Below are 22,125 nucleotides of genomic sequence, written 5' to 3' on the forward strand. Positions count from 1 at the left end.
CATGCACATTGGGGCAAAAAATCAAAACTAAAGCACCGGTCCCAGGACAGATCCTTGGGGCACACCGCTGATATAGGCTGATATAGGCTGATGGGTTCTGAGCTGTCTATGATAGATCAGGAGAGAGAACTTGGGGTGGTGGTGGACAGGTCGATGAAAGTGTCGACCCAATGTGCGGTGGCAGTGAAGAAGGCCAATTCTATACTTGGGATCATTAGGAAGGGCTAGTATTATAATGCCATTGTACAAATCTATGGTAAGGCCACACCTGGAATATTGTGTCCAGTTCTGGTCGCCGCATCTCAAAAAAGACATAGTGGAAATGGAAAAGGTGCAAAACAGAGCGACTAAGATGATTACCGGGCTGGGGCACCTTCCTTATGAGGAAAGGCTACGGCGTTTGGGCCTCTTCGGCCTAGAAAAGAGACGCCTGAGGGGGGACGTGATTGAGACATACAAAATTATGCAGCGGATGGACAGAGTGGATAGGGAGATGCTCTTTACACTCTCACATAATACCAGAACCAGGGGACATCCACTAAAATTGAGTGTTGGGCGGGTTAGGACAGACAAAAGAAAATATTTCTTTACTCAGCGTGTGGTCGGTCTGTGGAACTCCTTGCCACAGGATGTGGTGCTGGTGTCTAGCCTAGATGCCTTTAAAAGGGAATTGGACAAGTTTCTGGAGGAAAACTCCATTACGGGGTACAAGCCATGATGTGTATGCGCAACCTCCTGATTTTAGAAATGGGCTATGTCAGATGCAAGGGAGGGCACCAGGATGAGGTTTCTTGTTATCTGGTGTGCTCCCTGGGGCATTTGGTGGGCCGCTGTGAGATACAGGAAGCTGGACTAGATGGGCCTGTGGCCTGATCCAGTGGGGCTGTTCTTATGTTCTTATGAGGAGGAGGGCAAGGCTGCAGCCCTGACCCCCTTCATATCTCTGAGTCTACAGGGGGCATCAGGAAGGAACCTGATGTTTTGCCAGTGGACTGCATTGCACCAACTTGGAGCTCACCCACTTTTTTTTTTTTTTGGCCTTCCAAGCAGGATCAAAATCACCTTCCATCACCCTGGATTATGCCTCAGGTGCCACACTCTGTTAATACAAGTATTAGCTTACCTGAATTGCCACTGTCAAAAGGGTAACTGGCTACCACTGCTCCACCATGCAGATTGGCAGAGAGGACAAACATCCCATTATTTATCCAGTTCATCACTGCTTGAGTCTCTGGCTGGATGGTGGCATTAGAACAAACGAATGCATCAGGGAAGTTCCTGTTCAGATCCACCCCATTGTGATTGAACCTTAGAAAGGTAACAAGAATATTATTTAGGTTTAAACCCACTTAAAAGTGCATTTCAAACTGAAGTGCTAAATTGTTTTTTTTTTAATTAAATTTTTTATTTTCTTATAAAAATTCAGAACAAAGGCCCACAAAAATATTATTATCATACAACACAATTATATGAAATAATGTTAAAAGGGAACATATTCATATTAATTAATAACTCACACAATCTCAAATTCTCATAATTACTTTCTGTCCCTAAAATGCAAACTATGAGGAAGTTTAACCTTTTTTATAAAGCCATTCAACATTTAATTTCCCATTTCTTTATAGGAAATTTTCTAATATTTTCTTCTAACACTAGGCAATAATAATTTTTTGCTGCAAATAAGAAATGGTATGTAAACTCATGTTCATATTTATTCCCTTTATTTTTCAAATACCCAAAGACAACCGCTAATAAATCAGATAGAATATCAGTTCTTCCTACCTCTGCTGTTTTATAACTGTTGCCAAAATCTTTGTATCTCTGGACATGTCTATCATACGTAAACTATGTCTGCACTATCATTTAAATACCATCAACATTCAGAAGAAGATTCGGATACGTATATTTGCCATAGAGGATCTCAAAAGCTAAAAAAGGGACAGGCGTATCCCTTTTTCTCCAGAAACACGCCCAGGTTTATTAACCTACAGCCCAATCCTAACCAACTGGATTTAAGCTCCCTCAAACTGGAGCTTAAATCCTCACAGGATTTATCTTCTTCAAGTATCTTCAAGAGGAAAGCAACAGTTCCTGCACAGATTTACCCGGTAATATGGTCTTTAAGAGCCTTGGTAAGCTGGTTATGTGGTCAAGCAGACAACCAGAAGTCAGTTCTGTAAGAGAAGTCCAGACAAGCAGGAGAGGGACCAAAGCTGGCAAGGCTGGATTTTAGATATTAAGCAGGGCTAGAGGACAAGGGAAGAAACAGATCAAATAGGGAGAGTGAGAGAAACTAGAATCTGAGCAGAACATATGGGGGAAATGTTGTTGCACAAAGGCAAGTTGCAGACAGAAAAGCTACACTGAAACAGAGATGGGAAACAACCAATCATAGAAAGGTAGTGATAAAGTAAGGCAAGAGTTAATAAGTCTGATTGAAAGAGAAGGGCATGCAGGCTGCAAAGGAGAAGCACACAACCGGAAGGGTGACCAGATGTCATAACCGGAAAAGAGGACAGGGCATCCCAAAATGTAGGACATCCAAGAAAACCGTAGAACATGACAAAATCAAAGCTAAAAACACTTCCATATTGATTTCAAGTGGTTAAACACTATATTACTTATTATTAAATTTAAAACTAATTACATATAAATTATTAATTACAAGAAGGCTATGCGCTGCCTGCAGGGGCCTGCTCACAAGGAAAAGGAGGGCATTTAAGTTCTCTTCCAGGACACGAGGCTAAAAAAGAGGACATGTCCTGGAAAAGAGGAGGTCTGGTCACTCTGCAAGTAACTGACCAGCTACTAGAGGAATGGGATGGGGTCATTGCTCCACAGTAGCAGCATGGAACCTGGCAATGGGCAAACAGGGCAAATGCCCTGTGCACTGAGTCCGCGTGACTCTAGGACCATGTGGGAAGCCTCACTGAGGCTCTGGACGCAGTCAAACTGCACTTCTGGTTTTTTGGAAGTGCAGTTTAAGATGCAGGGAAGCCTCAGAAGGCATCCCCAGCCAGTCCTATGTTTGTGCAAGGCTCCATCGTGCTCCAAAGATAGGGGGTGATATCTTGTGGGGGGCGGCTTTGCGAACCTTTGCCCTGGGAGCAGGGAGGGTTAAGTCCACCCCTGCAGAGCACCTACTTTTCCTACAGAAGGTCCCAGGCCCCATACCTGGGCAGAGAAAAATTATTGCCTGAAACCCTGGAGAGCTATAGCCAATTTGTATATATACTGGGGTAGATGGACCAATGGACTGACTATGTTTAAAGCAGCTTCCTATGTCACTTGCTAATACCCTCCAGTTTTCTGCTCCATTCGACCTTGCATTCTTACCTTCCCCTAAAGGAGCGACAGGAAGGAACTTCTTCTGTTTCAAATTCATCCGGGTTCATTGAAGGCAGGATATGTATCCGGGTGCTGTTGATCAGCCTTGTAATAACTGGATCATGCTGATAACTAGTCACCAAAAAGTCTATCAAATGAAGCAGCAATTCTTGACCAACTGTCTGTATTAAGAAGCACAGGAATAAGGGATTTTCAAAAAATAGGCAATTGACAACATGAACAACAATTGGTCTCAGCTAGTCTCAGCTGCAGAGACCTAACATAAAGCCTCATGTTCCCAAAACAAGTAACAAAATATGAAGGTCAACGTTAGAAATTTTTGTAATGATCTGGAGGCATTTCAGTTCACTCTGAAAATCAGCTCCTAAAAAAATGCTCCAGTGATACCATCTATGTGGGAACTGAGCCAGATTGTCCATGGACACAGTTAGAGGTGTGCAATAGAGAGGTAGTTTCCCCCCAACTGCAACAGCTGAAAAAAGAACCCTGATTATAAAAACTGCTGCAACTATATTTGTGGTCAGATAAGTTTCCATATTGCATTCTCCACATACTCTGGCAAGGGATGACCTACACACACGGAGTGGAAACAGATTCCTCGGCAGGAACAGGCACTTTTAGTTAACAGCAGCTCTCAGCTAGGACTACGTGCCTGAGAAGGAGATGTTGAGACATATACAGAAGTACAAATTTGTAGCTTTGTCTACTCATGAGGACTTCATCAATATAACAGTAATCTCACAATGTGTAACGAAGTATCCTGGACCTTCCCTAAAGCAGGTATGCTATATTAGGTCTATATATTAAATCTACTATTTTGTTTCCGTTCATACCACTTGGTTGTCTTAAATGATGGATCCCCCAGTGCCAAAACCTGTTTACAGGGCTCCACATCCATGGATTTAATCAAGCATGGATTGAAAGCATATTTTTAAAAATTTACTTACCCTGCTGTAAATTTGCTCAAATTTCCTAAAGCACATTACCTAAAGCAGGGGTGTCAAACATAAGGCCCACAGGCTGAATACAACCCTTGGAAGCAATGTATATGGCCCCCATTATAACTGGGCTCTCCCAGAGTTATAATTGGGCCTCATATCTTTGAAAAGATCAACAAGATTTGCACATTTTCTCTTCTGTCATCTGCAGCTAACGAGTTCCTATGTGAGTGCTTATTTCCAGCCATTAACTGCTTAATTATGTCACTTCTGCACCCCAGCAGACACCATGAATGCTAACTTTGGCCCTCTGTATGAAACAGGTTTCACATCCCTGGCCTAAAGCCTATGCAAATTGCCTAAATTTACATAAATGGGCAGGCACAAGACAAATGAAGCTACAGCAGGTTAAATTGTAATTTGAACATCCATGGAATTTTTAATCCGTAAGCAGGGATTAGAGGGGTTTCTGGAACCAAACCTCCACGGATATGGTAGGTCCACTGTACTTCGTATACTGCAGATTCTTCTGCTAGTTCTAACCTTTAGCTACTGCTACGCATGATCTGGAAATCAAAAGTGGTTTACAGGCATATAAATTTGCATGCAAAATTGATCACAGCAAAGTCTTGGACCAAGTTGACTTTGAATGAAATTGGATGGATGTTAGCACTTCAAAAATAGCTCTCTGAAAGATGCAGGGAAATCCCCAGCAGCAAAATAAAGAGAGATTATGGTGGAAGCACAAGGAACATAACTCCTAGTTGTATAGATTAATGCCACCCTAAATTACAGAGTTCTGACTGAATAGTAATGGAAGTTCTAAGGTGGATAATGGATTACCAATTCTCCATACATTTCCAGGGGATGTAAAGTTCTTTTACCTACCAACTTGCCAAGTGCTTAATAAAGACACTATGAAAAAGGACAATAAATGGTCCTCTGTATCTTTCTCAAGTCTGCAAATAGTCTGCATTGGGTCAAGAAGGGAAGTAGACTGGAGTAGAAATGGGGAAGAGAAAAAAGTTGAAGTAAAAAGGGGACAAGGGTCAAATGCTGGCAAAACAGCACTTTGATAACACTTGCTAAATGTCTTCCTTGTTTACTTTCAAGAGCAGCAGAAACCATAGCTGCTATTGCAATGTGTGCTTTGTTTCTTCTGCCTCTGGAAATTGAGCTGAGGTGTGGTGGTCACTGAGGAGTGAAGCCAATCAGACCAGTGAAGCAGGCTGACAGAAGGTCAGAATAACCTTGTAAGTGTCCCTTCTAAGCTTTCAAACAATCATGACATTTAGGAAGGATAACCCATTGTAACAAACATCACCCCTGGAGTAGGGAAGGACCAAGGGAGACCCCCAAACCAGCCAGGACTCAACCCTCCTCCACCACCCTCAAGAGCAATGCTTATTTATTTTTGCTTACTCCAAGCCCCAGGTCCCATTATCATACATGCCCCTGGTCAATCACTGCACCCAATGTTTTAAATAAAAGATTTTTATTAAAGCTTTAAGGGAGCTTCAATTGCTCCATAAAAACATATCTACATGCAACACAATAGCTTTAAAAACAAGAAAGATCTTACCTAAAAAGAGGCTAAAACTACCATCTTACAAGTCTCAGTATTGCTTCCAATATAATAGCTGTAAGCTCCCTTCCCCCTGCTCTCTGTTTTCAGGCACCCAAGCCCAGGTTTTATTCTTTAAGTTATCAATACCCTACACCTGGTTAACCAACACCCAGCCTAAACCATCTTAAAGGGAAAGGGACTTGTCCCACCCCGTGACACCCATGTCATCAAATGTTCTTGTAAAAATATTTCCTTGGGGTGGAGCCAAGTATCAAGCTCTCTTACTCACCTAAGTATCATCATCAGCCTATAGCTTTCATCTGCTCTCACATTTCACAACATCAGGAAGGGAGCTGATTCATTTTTTTCCTATACCAGAATCTTTGACACTTTTTGTAGACAGTAATATGTATATACAGGCAGGCCCCATATCTGCAGATTCCATACCAGTGAATTCAGTAATCTGCAGATCAGAGGCCCCCTGGAGCACATTAACATCGTTTAAAAACTTACTGGGGCTGAAGTGTATCTTGCTTTAACAGGTCGCTGTAAGCATTTACGTTTATAGCATAAAGAAATCAGGCTGCTGGTAGGCTGAATACTAGATTAAACTAGCTCTAAGGCCAAATAGAAGTGGAAGGGGGCACATAGGGGCTGTCATCAATATAGATGCCCTCCATGTCCACAGTTTCCATATCTGCAGCGGGGGAAGGGAGTCAATGGAATGGATCCCCTGTGGATACAGGGACACACCTGTAGTAGTTAGTACCACATGTTTATAATAGATGAAATTAGCATTACTGGCTTTTAATCTGTCAATATGAGGTTATTACTGAAAATCATAATTTCCTTCACAATAAATTTTGCTAACAAACAATTTTTTCACTGTGGTTTTGGCACTTTTTGTGCTTCCATTTTTACTGAAGAACCGTTAACACCTCATTTAAACATGGATGGTGAAGGACGTCACTCTCAGACTAACATCACTCCTAGCTCCTGTAGCATTATCCTTCTGCTAAACTTGAGATAATTAGAGACCCTGATCCACATCCTATCACTTACAGAAGCACAGCTGGCAAGAACACATGACAGGGCCTTTTCGGTGACAGCACCGAGGTTGCGTAATTCCACCACGTTTGTAGCCCAGTCACTGTACATATTTAAACAGCAAAAATGCATTTGTTTCAGCTAGTGTTTCACAGGCAGCCCAATCCTAACTTCCTACACAGCAATTCAGCACCTGCTGTATCCCATGGGGAGTTTCAGCCTCTGGAGGCCTTCCCAGGAAAAGGAAACATTTGTTCCCCTGTCCCAGGGTAAGCCCATGCAGGGCCACTGGGTCTACTGTGTTAATATGCTTTTATCTGCTAATATGCTTTTATCTGTTTTTAAATTATGTTTTTAATCTGTTTTAACCTGTTGTAAGCCACCTTGAGTCCCTTCGGGGAGAAAGGCGGGGTAAAAATAAAGTTGTTGTTGTTGTTGTTGTTGTTGTTGTTGTTGTTATTATTATTATTATTACTCAGACCTGTGCCAGCTCTACAGCTGGTGCAAGGCTATGTGAATCCAGGTCAGAGGATCAAGGCCAGGAAGGGGGTTTGGATTTGGTGGATGCTGCTGCCACTGAACCTGCCCCCTTCCTAGTCTCAATCTGCCCTCCTCCCTGCCTCTGTTGCGACCCTGTTCCACCCATCCCCCTCCACATTCCACCCAGTCCCTTTTATTGATTGGTTGGTTGGTTGATTGATTGATTGGTTGGTTGGTTGGTTGATTGAAATAAATAAATAAATAAAAATGCAACATGCATTCACTTGCATGTTTGGGAATAACTGCATGTTTGGGAATGCATGCAATACATGCATTCACTCTGCATGGATTGGGAATACCTGCAATCCAACAAACTACATATGGAGCTAGCTGAATTCTACCACTACGTAAAAAAAAAAATGTAAATTTAAGTTTTAAAAGTTTTAACAAAAGAATGTAAAAAGTAAACACACACACACACACACACACAGAGAGAGAGAGAGAGAGAGAGAGAGAGAGAGAGAGAGAGAGAGAGAGATACTGTGAAAGCTTCACCTGTGCTTATTTTAATGATCTGCTGCCTATGTCCAAGATCTGGTGGGAGCACCAACACTAGGGAAGGGTTAGAAAGGTTCCCAATAACCTTTGCATTTATTAGTGCCTCTTCTCAATCTTTGTCCCTATTAGGCCTAATCTCTGTTCCCTTCCATTCCTCTGCAAGTGCCACATTTTTTGCTGGAGAGATCTATTTTTCCACTGCATGTACAACATCACTGCCTGTGATTACATGAACGAACCCTGGGTGCACCTCAGTCAAATGTTCTCCTTTCAGTACTGGGTGATTACTATATTTTTTCCACCTGCAAAATGCATCACTTCAGCCTGGTAATTTGAATTTAGGCTGAAACTTGAGAGTGACTCTACAACAAAGAAAGAACTCATTGTGTAATCTGGATATTTAACCGTTATCCCCACTTCACTGCCAAACGCCATCATCCATTCTCACAACATGACCGAGCCAACGCAGGCGTCTCTGTTTCAGCAGTGAATACATGGTAGGGATTCCAGCACGTTCCAGGACTGTGTTGTTTGGAACTTTGTCCTGCCAGGTGATGCCGAGGATGCGTCAGAGGCAGCGCATGTGGAAAGCGCTCAGTTTCCTCTCCTGTTGTGAGCGAAGAGTCCATGACTCGCTGCAGTACAGAAGTGTACTCAGGACGCAAGCTCTGTAGACCTGGATCTTGGTATGTTCCGTCAGCTTCTTGTTGGACCAGACTCTCTTTGTGAGTCTGGAAAACGTGGTAGCTGCTTTACCGATGCGCTTGTTTAGCTCGGTATCGAGAGAAAGAGTGTCGGAGATCGTTGAGCCAAGGTACACAAAGTCATGGACAACCTCCAGTTCGTGCGCAGAGATTGTAATGCAGGGAGGTGAGTCCGCATCCTGAACCATGACCTGTGTTTTCTTCAGGCTGATTGTCAGTCCAAAATCTTGGCAGGCCTTGCTAAAACGATCCATGAGCTGCTGGAGATCTTTGGCAGAGTGGGTAGTGACAGCTGCATCGTCGGCAAAGAGGAAGTCACGCAGACATTTCAGCTGGACTTTGGATTTTGCTCTCTGTCTGGAGCGGTTGAAGAGCTTTCCGTCTGATCTGGTCCGGAGATAGATGCCTTCTGTTGCAGTTCCAAAGGCCTGCTTCAGCAGGACAGCGAAGAAAATCCCAAACAAGGTTGGCGCAAGAACACAGCCCTGCTTCACTCCGCTTTGGATGTCAAAAGGGTCTGATGTGGAGCCATCGAAGACAACAGTGCCCTTCATGTCCTTGTGGAAAGATCTGATGATGCTGAGGAGCCTGGGTGGACATCCGATCTTGGGGAGAATCTTGAAGAGGCCGTCTCTGCTGACCAGGTCGAAAGCCTTTGTGAGATCTATGAAGGCTATAAATACACACATATACTGCCCATAAATACACACATATACTGCCCATAAATGCTATAAATACACACATATACTGCCCATAAATGCTATAAATACACACATATACTGCCCATAAATGCTATAAATACACACATATACTGCCCATAAATGCTTTTATGTTCTCATTACCCCCAAACTGCACAGTTAGAATGAAAAGTATTTTTTAGATTACTGATAAGCATAACATAATGGGGAAAAAAATTAAGAAGTATACTATATCTGACCAGTTCTTTCATAAAATAATTTAATCTTATCTTTAAAAAAAACAAGAACAGCATGAGGTGCCCTTCTAATTCTCTAATGGCCCAAGCTTATTCCCTGCCAGTTGATACATGAAATAGCACCAGCAGAATGCACACTGCATGCTATGGGGAGGAGGACCAGTTGGCCAGCAAGAGGCAAGTAAAACACTTTTTTTTACATTCCTCCCAGTAGGCCGCCTGTCACCTATGGGTCTCCTTGGACCCATGCCATCTCTTTTGCTGACCTAGGTCTGAGGAGAGGCAAGGGGCATGTCAGGAAGCAAAAAAGGGAACAGCATCCCAGTGCACACTGCTGCCGCTAGTATCCACTACCTCCAGCCTCCAAACTGCCCCCCTGCCCATTATTGAGGGCGCAATCCTAACCCCTCGTGCCGGTGCTTTCCAGCATTGACATAAGGACAATGCAGCTCTGAGGTAAGGGAACAAACCTCCTCCTCCTCCTCTAGTTTGAGGAGGTCCTCCTTTAGTTTGGTCCTCCTTAGGTCCTCCTCCTCCTCCTCCTTTAGTTTGAGGAGGTCTCTGTGAGTGACACCCAACTGCAGGATGCAGCACATGTCCCATTGGCACTGCTATGCCTGTGCTGGAAAGCACTGGCATAAGGGGTTAGGATTGCGCCCTGAGTCATTTTACTGGTATTGCAAAAAAAGATCTAACATCCAGTATTAAGAAAAATATTCTTAAAAACTGGTTCCTACGAATGTAATGTGGGAGACCCACTGAACATAAAAATCCATTATTAATTCACCTCAAAAACTCTGCTTTAATTTTCAAAAGTCTCCCATGTGTACATGAGCTAAGTTGCTTCCAAGGCACCGAGTAAACATTACTGTAAAGAAAATGGCAACAATTGAAGTGATAAACGTACCTCATCCCCATTTATATTAGCAACATACTTGAACTCTGGTATGCCAATCTTATGATGGGTTGGAAACCTTCCCAGAGCAAGAACCCACAGGTTTCTACCTTTAAGTAGAAAAGAAATTTTTTAATATATACAATGGTGAAATAGTAAAGTGAAACAATGAAGGTTTGGAACAAATCCTGTGTCTCCCTTGGCCTTTCTCAGGTCATCTTTTTCCATTCTTAGAATTGTAGATATCAGATCAACAGCATCTCTGTATTCTTATGCAGCTGAACTAAATCTGCGATACAGTTACACACATGTAAGTCCCACTGAAATCAATAGGATTGGTGCATGGCTAATGATGCACAGGAATACAATCCAAACATTTATTTATTCTTAGAACAAGCCAAGTGTAAAATGTAGCAGTATCATGTAAAAATACATGTTAGAAATTATTACCATGCCCATGTCTACAGGCAAAGACTTTTGTCTAAATCAGCGGTCTTCAAAGTGGAAACTACTGCGTGCCGGCAAAGGTTTCCCTGGCACCATTCCGCCCTCCACAAAGCACTTCCGTGCACCCCAATTCCTTGCCACGTCCAGCTGCTTCTGCCTGGAGACACAAAGCCAGCTGGGGCATCAGAAGTGGGAAGCAGCTGGACACAGCAAGAAATGGAAGTGCACGGAGGTGCTTTACAGAGCCCCCCCCCCGAACGGTAAGCGCCATTCACATGGGGGAGGGCTTAGGAAGAGTACTGGATCCAGCCTGCGGGCCAGAGTCTGGAGAGCCCTGGTCTAAAACAATAAAGTTTTAAGCGACTGGGGGGAAAGGGGGTAGAAAAGTCAACAGAATACAAACAAAAAGTAAAACAAGCAGGTCTTCCTAAAGGACAACAGAGTGCCATATAAGGCACTTTGGCACCTTAAATGGAAAATCCAAGTGGCATTTCTCCCACTAATTAATATGAGGCAGAATCTACCGGGACATTCTCAAGCACGTTTCTCATGACAATGAATGGGAGCTCTCCATTTACTTCAGTTGGGCTTGTGAAGGAGAACTAATCAGTAGATTAAGCCTCAGTCCCTTTCTATCATCCTTAATCATATCTAAAGCCCACAATCCATTGCAGTCACGTCAGTGTTGCTTCTTCTGTAACTTAGGCTGCAGTCCTAAACACACCATCCTGGGAGTAAATCCCATTGAACACAATGGGACTTACTTCTGGGTAGACATGCATAGGATTGTGTTTTGTGTTGGTTTTGCAACCTGGATTGATTCATGGGAGCTAAATAAAAAAAGGACACTGAATAATCCAATATTACAAAATAAATCAAATCAAATAAAGGTGGCTTTTTTCTCAATTTGCTGTTTTAATTCACTGAAACAAAGGATATTTTAAATTGAAACAACAAATTAACCAGGAAAACGATTGCATTAGGCCTGAATTTCCACACATTATGGCATCAAAAGCTTCAGCAGCCCATATGATTCTGAAAGAGAACATAAGTTTATTGAGTCTTGGTGAAGTAGAACTTGGCTGGAGTCAGACAGGAATTTAAAAGGTGAAGATGGTATGGCAGAAACAAATCCCATATATTACTTCTGTTCCACTGTTTCTAATCAAACAGATTTGTGTGTGTACGTGTATAAAAACTCGCAAAAATGGTGAACAACGGGAAAACTACATATTACCTTGCAAAGTCCTGCTGCAAGGGGCAATTAGCCCTGAATTACAAGTGGAACCAGTGGCGTAGCTAGAGAGGGTTCAAATGCTAAAATTGGCAGGGAGCCTCACTTGGGCATGAAGGGGACCCCTCCCCTTCACAACCATTCTAGGCAGAGGGAGCAAAATGGAGGCACTTGCCTCCATTTTGCTTCCAGTGCCTGGAATGGCTCCAAAGAGGAGGGGCCCCTTGCATGCTGCAGTGAGACTCCCTGCAAAACTTTGCACCCCCTCTAGTTATGTTACTGGGTGGAACAGAAAGGAGCGCTTAACCCCTCTGTGCCAGTCGCTTTCCCTCTCAAATTTCATGTAGCTGATTTTACCCCACCAGTGTTCCAGTCCAGTGATTCCTCTTGCAAATATAGATGTGGAGCCCTTTCAGGGAAATAAAGTGACAAAGAAAGAGGCAAGCACTCCCTTTCCCTCCACTCGTAAGTACACCCTCAAGTCTTTGCAACATAGCAAACAGTAGGTCTCTATTACACACGAGTGCAGGATAATGTGTAATTCATCCCAGACACTAGTGAGGGGTGAGTGTGCATTCTTTTATTAATAACAATTTCAGTTCTCTGAAAAAAAAAAACTATCACAGTTTCCTTATCTTTAGATTAGCCACATTGTACGGGACAATTTTTTTCAATGTAAAGACACAAGAGCAGCCCTTTCGGTTCAAGTCAGGACTTCACCTAGGACAGCTTTCTCATTTCAGCACTGGTCACAGGGTTTGAAAGCAAAAGCTATGCCCACTGCTTGCTGCCCAGTACCTCGTATTCAGAGGCAAAAGCAAACTCTATTTAGCTGTCATGGTTAGTAGCCATTGCTAAGCATCTTCCACGGCTAGAAGGGTTTGCTTCTGATAAGATAGGATTACAATCTATGGGCCCAATCCTATCCAATTTCCCAGGGCCGGTGCTGCTGTGCTAATGGGGTATGCACTGCTTCCTGTGTTGGAGAGGCGGTCACAGAGGTCTCCTCAAGGTATGGGAACATTTGTTCACTTACCTTGGGGCTGCATTGAGGTTGCACTGCTGCTGGAAAGTTGAATAGGATTGGGCCCTAAGTCTTACTGAACACATTGGGTTTACTTTTGAGTAAGGTAAATAACACCATTTTCAAACACCTCTATTCATGACATTATCTAACCTTCTTTAAAGCTTCTTCTAAGTCATCACATCTTGTGGCAGGGAACCACATTTGTTAACTACGTATTGTGTAAATACCGTATTTATCGGCGTATAACACGCACAGGCGTATAACACGCATCTTCATTTTAATAATATGCGGCGGGCGCAGCACTGACATCACGTCACGATGCTGCGCCGCCGCTAGGCACTATTGGGAACGGGATCCCTTAAAGAGGATTCCGTTCCCTGGACATCGGCGTATAACACGCATACATCATTTGCCCCCTATTTTCAGGGGGAAAAAGTGCGTGTTATACGCCGATAAATACGGTAAATACTTTGTAGCATCTGGTGAGAATACATTTCCCTGGGTGATCCCAAATTCTAGTACTATGGGAGAAGAATCTCTCTATCCAATTTCACCAACCCATGTGCGTAATTTAATGAACTTTCTTGATACTGTCTTTTTTCTAAACTAAAAAGTCCTTGATGTTTTCCTAACAGAGAAGATGCCCCCTAAATCCTTGAATCCAGATCAGCACTACAGCATGTGTGAATGGGACTGGGGAGGCTATGGTCCCAATCTGGACTGGAGTCCTGTGCAGCTGTTTACTAACACTTCAAAAACAGCATATAGGACCCAATCAGGTAACACACCTGGAGGGCACCAGGATGCAGGTCTCTTGTTATCTGGTGTGCTCCCTGGGGCATTTGGTGGGCCGCTGTGAGATACAGGAAGCTGGACTAGATAAGTCTATGGCCTGATCCAGTGGGGCTGTTCTTATGTTCTTAACACACGCACCATCTATGTTAACCTTTATATATCAATCCCCACCTTTTTGGGAATGTTCTCTGTTGTCAGCATCCTCACTTAATGTCCCCTTAGCTCCCAGTTTCTGGTCTGAAATCCAACTGCATTACTAACAAAGGAGGCAGTCAAAATATTTAACTAAATCATTGTAATCCTCCCACTGCTTATCAATCACTTACTTACACCCTGCTAGAATTCAAAGCCTAGCTGAATGCCTCACTGTCTGGTTGTTTTCTAATTAAACACACAACAAGCCTAGCTGTTGATTGGATGTACTTTTAGTTTTGCATTTCTTTTAAGAAAATAGACTGGCACACAGGAACACTGTTTCTGGTATTGTTATTCAACCAGTTACTACAGACAGCTGCTCTTGCCTTCTGTTTCTAAAAGGGAAACAAGATCTCACTGTCAGTATTGTTAAACTCTTACAAAGGCAACTTGTGTTTACCAGCTTTCAGAATGTCAGTTCTAGGGACTACAGCTTCTGACTGAGAATGACACAACAATGCTTAAAAGTCTGTGGGACACTCCCAGGTGTCCTGTGTTTTTGCTTACTACACAGAGATCCAAATTACAGTGATGCATATCAAACAGTTCATTGTTCTATAACAGGGGTGTCCAAATGTTTTGGCAGGAGGGCCACATCATCTCTCTGTGTCGGGGGCCAGAAAAAAAAGAATTAATTTACCATTTAAAATTTGAATAAATTTACATAAATGAATATATTACAGATGGAACTTATATGAATGAATGAAGGCCTATAAAAAGCCTTGCACAAAGCAAGACCAGCCTTTCCTTCACTGCAACTGCTGCATCACAGATGTATAACAGCAAGGGAGCCCTCGTCCCACAGCTCAGGTGAGAGGTCAAACAGTCGTCCTCTTGCTGAGAACAGTTGCGTCGGGCCAGGACGGGGTCCAGCAAGTCTCTGGAGGGTCAGAGGCTCATTGGAGACTGGGAGCTCCCTGAGGGCCTGATTGGGAGCCTCCAAGGGCTGCAAGTGGCCCCTGGGCCGGGGTTTGGGCACCCCTGCACTATAACATAACTTGGGGCCACATTCTCTGTATGGTTTTAGTTGCTCCAGCAGTAATGTAATGCACCTCAGCATTCTTAAGAGACTTGTGAGTATCGGAGGGCACCAGGACGCAGGTTGTGTCTGTTGTCTTGTGTGCTCCCTGAGGCATTTGGTAGGCCGCTATGAGATACAGGAAGCTGGACTAGATGGGCCTCTGGCCTGATCCAGCGGGGCTGTTCTTATGTTCTTAAACTACAATTCCCAGGAGGCCTTGCAGGTCTCTTGTTATCTGGAGTGCTCCTTGGGGCATTTGGTGGGCCACTGTGAGATACAGGAAGCTGGACTAGATGGGCCTGTGGCCTGATCCAGTCGGGCTGTTCTTATGTTCTTAAACTACAATTCCCAGGAGGCCTTGTAGGTCTCTTGTTATCTGGTGTGCTCTCTGGGGCATTTGGTGGGCCGCTGTGAGATACAGGAAGCTGGACTAGATGGGCCTATGGCTTGATCCAGTGGGGCTCTTCTTATGTTCTTATGAGTGAATAATGTTCTAATTTGTCTTCCCTGTGTAAAAGGGAATATGAGCATTTACATGTACTCATGCAGTCAACACAATAAAAAGAGGAGCAGGTTTTTGAAAACAGAAAATCTGTTGTCTGGATGCAGACGTATATTGAGAACCCCGAGTTGTAGGCACTGCCGCGATCTATGGGAGCCAGGGCTGGGCACGGCCTCACAAGAACCTCACAACAGCTTCGAGCACTTCCAGCACCTTGACAAAGGCCTAAACTGTGGTTGATGTTTGACCAGGTGGATCATACATCATGGGCCACCAGAGAGAGGCAAGAGGACAAGGGCCAGGGGATCCTGTTGGGAAATGAGGGAAGAGGGGCTGGCTCTGGGGGCCTGCTATTTTGGAACTGGATCAGGCTGATGATGAGGATGGGGTGGAGCTTGAGGCCTCACAGGGTCCAAACCCTTGCCTAAGGAAGAAACATGACAGCCAAGTGGCAGAGGAATCCAGGTGAAGCAAATCCCTCCCCACACAAACCCGAGGCACCAAATAGTGCCTGAATCCTTGGGGAAGGACGCCATGGATGAAGCCTCAGCATAAATGCAGGCTCACAACCAGGGGAGACTCATAACTATTTTTATACTAGGTAGTATTTAAACTATTTTAAACTAGATGGCGGGAGAAGTGCAGAAGGTTCAGAACTGACTTTAAATCACAGTTGGAGTTACTGGTAACTCCGGATGACTTTCTATCCACCTCTGGTCTAGAATGTCGGTTGAGCAGCCAGCAAGAAAGATGACCAGACCTTGCCAACGACAAGCACCATTTACCATTCAGTGCTGGCAAAACTGGAAATGAAGGATAATAAGGAAGTATCACCTGGCAAGGATGATTCACTCTCAAAAGTGGCAGTGCAAAAACTCACTCCAATGCTGCAGCACTAATCTCATGAAAAGGAAAACGCCACCGAAAATGCCTCTCAATTTTCATTGCCATTCTCTCTCCCTTAGAATTTATTGGCTGTTGCTGTGGAATTTTAATTGTTTTATTTTACTGTTTTGGCTTGGTTTTGTCTTAAAATTACTGTTGTAATGTATGTCACCTTGAACCAGCTTAGAAAGAGGGACTAGAACTGTTTTAAATAAATAAAGCGAACAAAGGGAAGGATGCTTACAGTTGGTTCTTCACAATTAGGTGTTACTGAAAAGAAAATATTGGGGTGTAGCTTTCCCAAATTCCCAGTCAAAAACCCAGGAGGATATGTTAGGAACTCCTGAAAGGTTTCCAAGCATGCCTACAGGTCAGCTCACCTACCTACATCATTACGGACTCAGCAGCAATAAAATGTAAACTTCATGAATCATGCATGTAAACTCTGCCATAACAAAGAAAAGTTACAAAGACACTCCATGGTGAAACTGTAATTCATTGTAAAGCATTACAGAATTATATTTTTTGAAGGGTTACATATTGCTTATTTAAGGAGTACAACAGTCTTAATCCTTCACCTGTCTGTAGATCTTATATTTGAAATTGGTGGGACTTGCCTCTAAAGCCCTTAAAATCCAGGCACTCAAATCATTCAGGTCAGAAATATTTCTACCACATGCCTACTCAGACACGTCTCATTGGGTTCAGCGGGACTTACTCCCAGGAAAATGTGTATAGGAGAGGAGGAGGAGATAGAGGTTGAAAGAGAAGATGTTTCAGACCTCATTGATAAATTAAAGATCAATAAGTCACCGGGCACTGATGGCATCCACCCAAGAGTTATTAAGGAATTGAAGAATGAAGTTGCTGATCTCTTGACTAAAATATGCAACTTGTCCCTCAAAACGGCCACAGTGCCAGAGGATTGGAGGATAGCAAATGTCACGCCTATCTTTAAAAAGGAAAAGAGGGGGGACCCGGGAAACTATAGGCCGGTCAGCCTAACATCTAAGATGATGGAATGCCTCATCAAAGATAGAATCTCAAAACCCATAGATGAACAGGCCTTGCTGAGGGAGAATCAGTGGACATTATAGATCTGGACTTTCAGAAGGCGTTTGACACGGTCCCTCACCAAAGGCTACTGAAAAAACTCCAGTCAGGGAATTAGAGGACAGGTCCTCTCATGGATTGAGAACTGGTTGGAGGCCAGGAAGCAGAGAGTGGGTGTCAATGGGCAATTTTCACAATGGAGAGAGGTGAAAAGCGGTGTGCCCCAAGGATCTGTCCTGGGACCGGTGCTTTTCAACCTCTTCATAAATGACCTGGAGACAGGGTTGAGCAGTGAAGTGGTTAAGTTTGCAGACGACACCAAACTTTTCCGAGTGGTAAAGACCAGAAGTGATTGTGAGGAGCTCCAGAAGGATCTCTCCAGACTGGCAGAATGGGCAGCAAAATGGCAGATGCGCTTCAATGTCAGTAAGTGTAAAGTCATGCACATTGGGGCAAAAAATCAAAACTTTAGATATAGGCTGATGGGTTCTGAGCTGTCTGTGACAGATCAGGAGAGAGATCTTGGGGTGGTGGTGGACAGGTCGATGAAAGTGTCGACCCAATGTGTGGCGGCAGTGAAGAAGGCCAATTCCATGCTTGGCATCATTAGAAAAGGTATTGAGAACAAAACGGCTAATATTATAATGTCGTTGTACAAATCTATGGTAAGGCCACACCTGGAGTATTGTGCCCAGTTCTGGTCACCACATCTCAAAAAGGATATAGTGGAAATGGAAAAGGTGCAAAAGAGAGCGACTAAGATGATTACTGGGCTGGGGCACTTTCCTTATGAGGAAAGGCTATGGCGTTTGGGCCTCTTCAGCCTAGAAAAGAGGCACCTGAGGGCGACATGATTGAGACACACAAAATTATGCAGGGGATGGACAGAGTGGATAGAGAGATGCTCCTTACACTCTCACATAACACCAGAACCAGGGGAAATCCACTAAAATTGAGTGTTGGGAGGGTTAGGACAGACAAAAGATTAATACAGAGAGATTGCTTGTTATGGAGCGACAACAGCTGAATTGGTCTTCACAAGTTCAAGCCAGTCTGGAGACTCTTTCCCAACAGATAGATGTCTGTAAGGAACAATTGGAAGATGTGAAGAATCAAGCAGAAGATAAGGGAGTGAAAAAGCGGACAAGGAGGAAAATCAACAGGATGATCAACAGGACGAAGAAGAGGCACAGATGGAGATTAAGAAAGATAAGATGGACAGAGTAACAGGAATGCACAAATCACAAAATTTGTTGGAAGAAGGAGAAAATATATCCCAGTTAACTGGAAGAATGAACACACCCTATATAAGAAAGTGTGGATTTATCAGATTCTGTTATAGAGATGAATTATTAAATATATTACAGGAGAAAAAATGAAAAGTAAGAATGAAAAAGAACCCTGAGGGGTAATCTGAGGGTTAAAGAAAATTGGAGGATTTATTCAGCTAATAACAATGGTCCAAATTTATTTGAAGAAGAAAAAAAAAGAATAAGTATGAAATTGTTAAATATGAATTAGAATGTATTAAAAAAATATAGCTGGAAATGTAAACATGTGGAGGAATTGTTTTATATGTGGTTATTATGTCAAAGAAAAAAGTGTAATTAGATTGGAGAATTAGATTGGAGTTGAAATAGCTGAGGTGATAATTTTGGCAATTAGATTATTTTGTTTTAATATTAATGAGCAATTGAAGTTAGTTTATGCTTGGTAGAAAGTGAATATTTAGAAAATATAGTATAGGGCATTAGGGAAAATTTATTGTATATTATATAAATAAATGGATAAATCAATAAGAGGTAGAAATAGATGAGTAATCAGATTAGGAGATATAGTATGATTAATTAGTGATGAGTTTGATTAATTAGTTTGAAGAGACACTTTGCCAGCAGTCTGAGGCAAAGAGACAAAGAAGGAAGGCCCATAGCCAGGGAGACAGACCAGGGACAGACTGCACTTGCTCCCGGTGTGGAAGGGATTGTCACTCCCGAATTGGCCTTTTCAGCCACACTAGACGCTGTGCCAGAACCACCTTTCAGAGCGCGATACCAGAGTCTTTCGAGACTGAAGGTTGCCAATACAATTAGTGATGGTGTAGGGTATTTTAGCAAGGCCTGCCAAGATTTTGGACTGACAATCAGCCTGAAGAAAACACAGGTCATGGTTCAGGATGTGGACTTACCTCCCTGCATTACAATCTCTGAGCATGAACTGGAGGTTGTCCATGACTTTGTGTACCTTGGCTCAACGATCTCCGACACTCTTTCTCTCGATACCGAGCTAAACAAGCGCATCGGTAAAGCAGCTACCACGTTTTCCAGACTCACAAAGAGAGTCTGGTCCAACAAGAAGCTGACGGAACATACCAAGATCCAGGTCTACAGAGCTTGCGTCCTGAGTACACTTCTGTACTGCAGCGAGTCATGGACTCTTCGCTCACAACAGGAGAGGAAACTGAGCGCTTTCCACATGCGCTGCCTCCGATGCATCCTCGGCATCACCTGGCAGGACAAAGTTCCAAACAACACAATCCTGGAACGTGCTGGAATCCCTAGCATGTATTCACTGCTGAAACAGAGACGCCTGCATTGGCTTGGTCATGTCGTGAGAATGGATGATGGCCGGATCCCAAAGGATCTCCTCTATGGAGCAAGGAAAGCGCCCTACAGGTAGACCACAGCTGCGATACAAGGACATCTGCAAGAGGGATCTGAAGGCCTTAGGGATCGACCTCAACAAGTGGGAAACCCTGGCCTCTGAGCGGCCCGCTTGGAGGCAGGCTGTGCAGCATGGCCTTTCCCAGTTTGAAGAGACACTTGGCCAACAGTCTGAGGCTAAGAGGCAAAGAAGGAAGGCCCATAGCCAGGGAGACAGACCAGGGACAGACTGCACTTGCTCCCGGTGTGGAAGGGATTGTCACTCCCGGATTGGCCTTTTCAGCCACACTAGACGCTGTTCCAGAACCACCTTTCAGAGCGTAATACCATAGTCTTTCGAGACTGAAGGTTGCCAATACTAAGGGTATTTAGCACTCCTAAATGTATGTTATATGTTTGTATGTTTGTGTGTGTTAATTAAAAAAAGAAAAGAAAATGTGTATAGGATTGCAGTCTTAGGGCCCAATCCTATCCAACATTCCAGCTCCAGTGCTCCTACAATGCAGCCCCGAGATAAGGGAACAAATGTTCCCATACCTTGAGAAGGCCTCTGTGACTGCCTCCCCACCACAGGATGCAGTGCATGCCCCATTGGCATGGCTGCACCGGCACTGGAAAGTTGGATGAGACTGGGCCCTTAGTTCCTTGCATTTCTTCTACCCCCTTTTCTACCACTGAGGTCACTGAGGCAGTGGTATAAATAATGATCATGTAGCCCAGTGCCAAGCTCAGAATGATGCCATGAGAGTGATGTCATAACTGGAAGTGATGTCACGCCCAGGGCTTTTGAAAAAGTGAAATTTAGAGGACAAATTCTAGCTTTCTCCCCCCAGCGGCTTGCTACCCACTTGCTCTGCAGCCTTCTTCCAGCCAGTGACATAGCTAACGTATCTGTCTGCTACCTGGGGTTAAAGAAGATTTTGTAGTCCCACCACAACAAAGTCAAATGTAATTAAGTAAATAAAAAGTATGCCCCTTACTGGTTAGAGACACTGTGCTGGGATGAAGGGGGACGGTTATTCTCCCCCTGCTAAATATAAGAGGGGCACCACTTGAAAAAGTGCCTCTTTCCCCAGTTAGCAGGCGTTACTGTATTATGATACACAGAAATGAGAGCTGACTCATATTAACACTGTATTGGTTCCATGTTGCATCATAACAACTTCTCATTGGCTCTCAGAACTATCAGTCCCATAGCTCGGTTTTGTTAAAGAAACCCACTTTTTGATCCAGAAGGCAGTTGTGTTTTCATTTTAACTGGTCATAACTTTTGGTAGAATACAGATATTCTAATATGGTTTATTTCATTGCATTCTGCATTAAACATGTCATGATGGCATTAGTCATAAATATCAAGTTTTTCACAATTTTGGCCACTAGTGTGAAGCTGAGCTTGTTGCCCCCCTAAAGCTTGTTGCTCAGTGCAACTGCTATCCCCTGCATCTCCTTAGCTATGCCACTGCACTGAGGTGCCACTTGCACATATACACAAAGGAATGTGGATCTCTGTTGCAAAGGGCGCCTTGCACAACTTTTGCATCATATAATATGAAGCTGTCCCTGAATGTCCTCTTTTAACATTTCCTATTGCACATGGATACATAATCAGTGTTAAGTAGTCCATCACAGTGACAGGGCTCTTCACATGCAATTATAGACTATGCCTAGCAAACCCATATTAAACAGGATTGTGCAATAAATTTTTGACATGTTTCTCAAGAACAGGATACTATATTCTTAGAATAAATGCTGTAGTTATTAAGTAAGTAACAGTTACTTTAGCTTAATTTCATACAAGCTGCAATCCTATACACACCTACCTGGAAATAAGCCCA

At 43.4% G+C, this 22,125-nt stretch overlaps 1 protein-coding gene across 1 annotated transcript in view; it reads right to left on the minus strand.

Moving 5' to 3' along the window:
* Positions 1–22,125, minus strand: part of CPM (carboxypeptidase M) — a 31,001-nt gene that overhangs the window by 7,145 nt on the left and 1,731 nt on the right. The window contains exons 2-4 of the mRNA XM_066634526.1: positions 10,484–10,581; positions 3,337–3,509; positions 1,124–1,308 (exon numbers count right to left, since the gene is read on the minus strand). Coding sequence (XP_066490623.1) covers positions 1,124–1,308; positions 3,337–3,509; positions 10,484–10,581 — 456 coding nt within the window. The remainder of the gene's footprint in view (positions 1–1,123; positions 1,309–3,336; positions 3,510–10,483; positions 10,582–22,125) is intronic.

This window comes from Tiliqua scincoides, chromosome 7, assembly GCF_035046505.1.
Source record: "Tiliqua scincoides isolate rTilSci1 chromosome 7, rTilSci1.hap2, whole genome shotgun sequence".
Classification (NCBI taxonomy): domain Eukaryota; kingdom Metazoa; phylum Chordata; class Lepidosauria; order Squamata; family Scincidae; genus Tiliqua; species Tiliqua scincoides.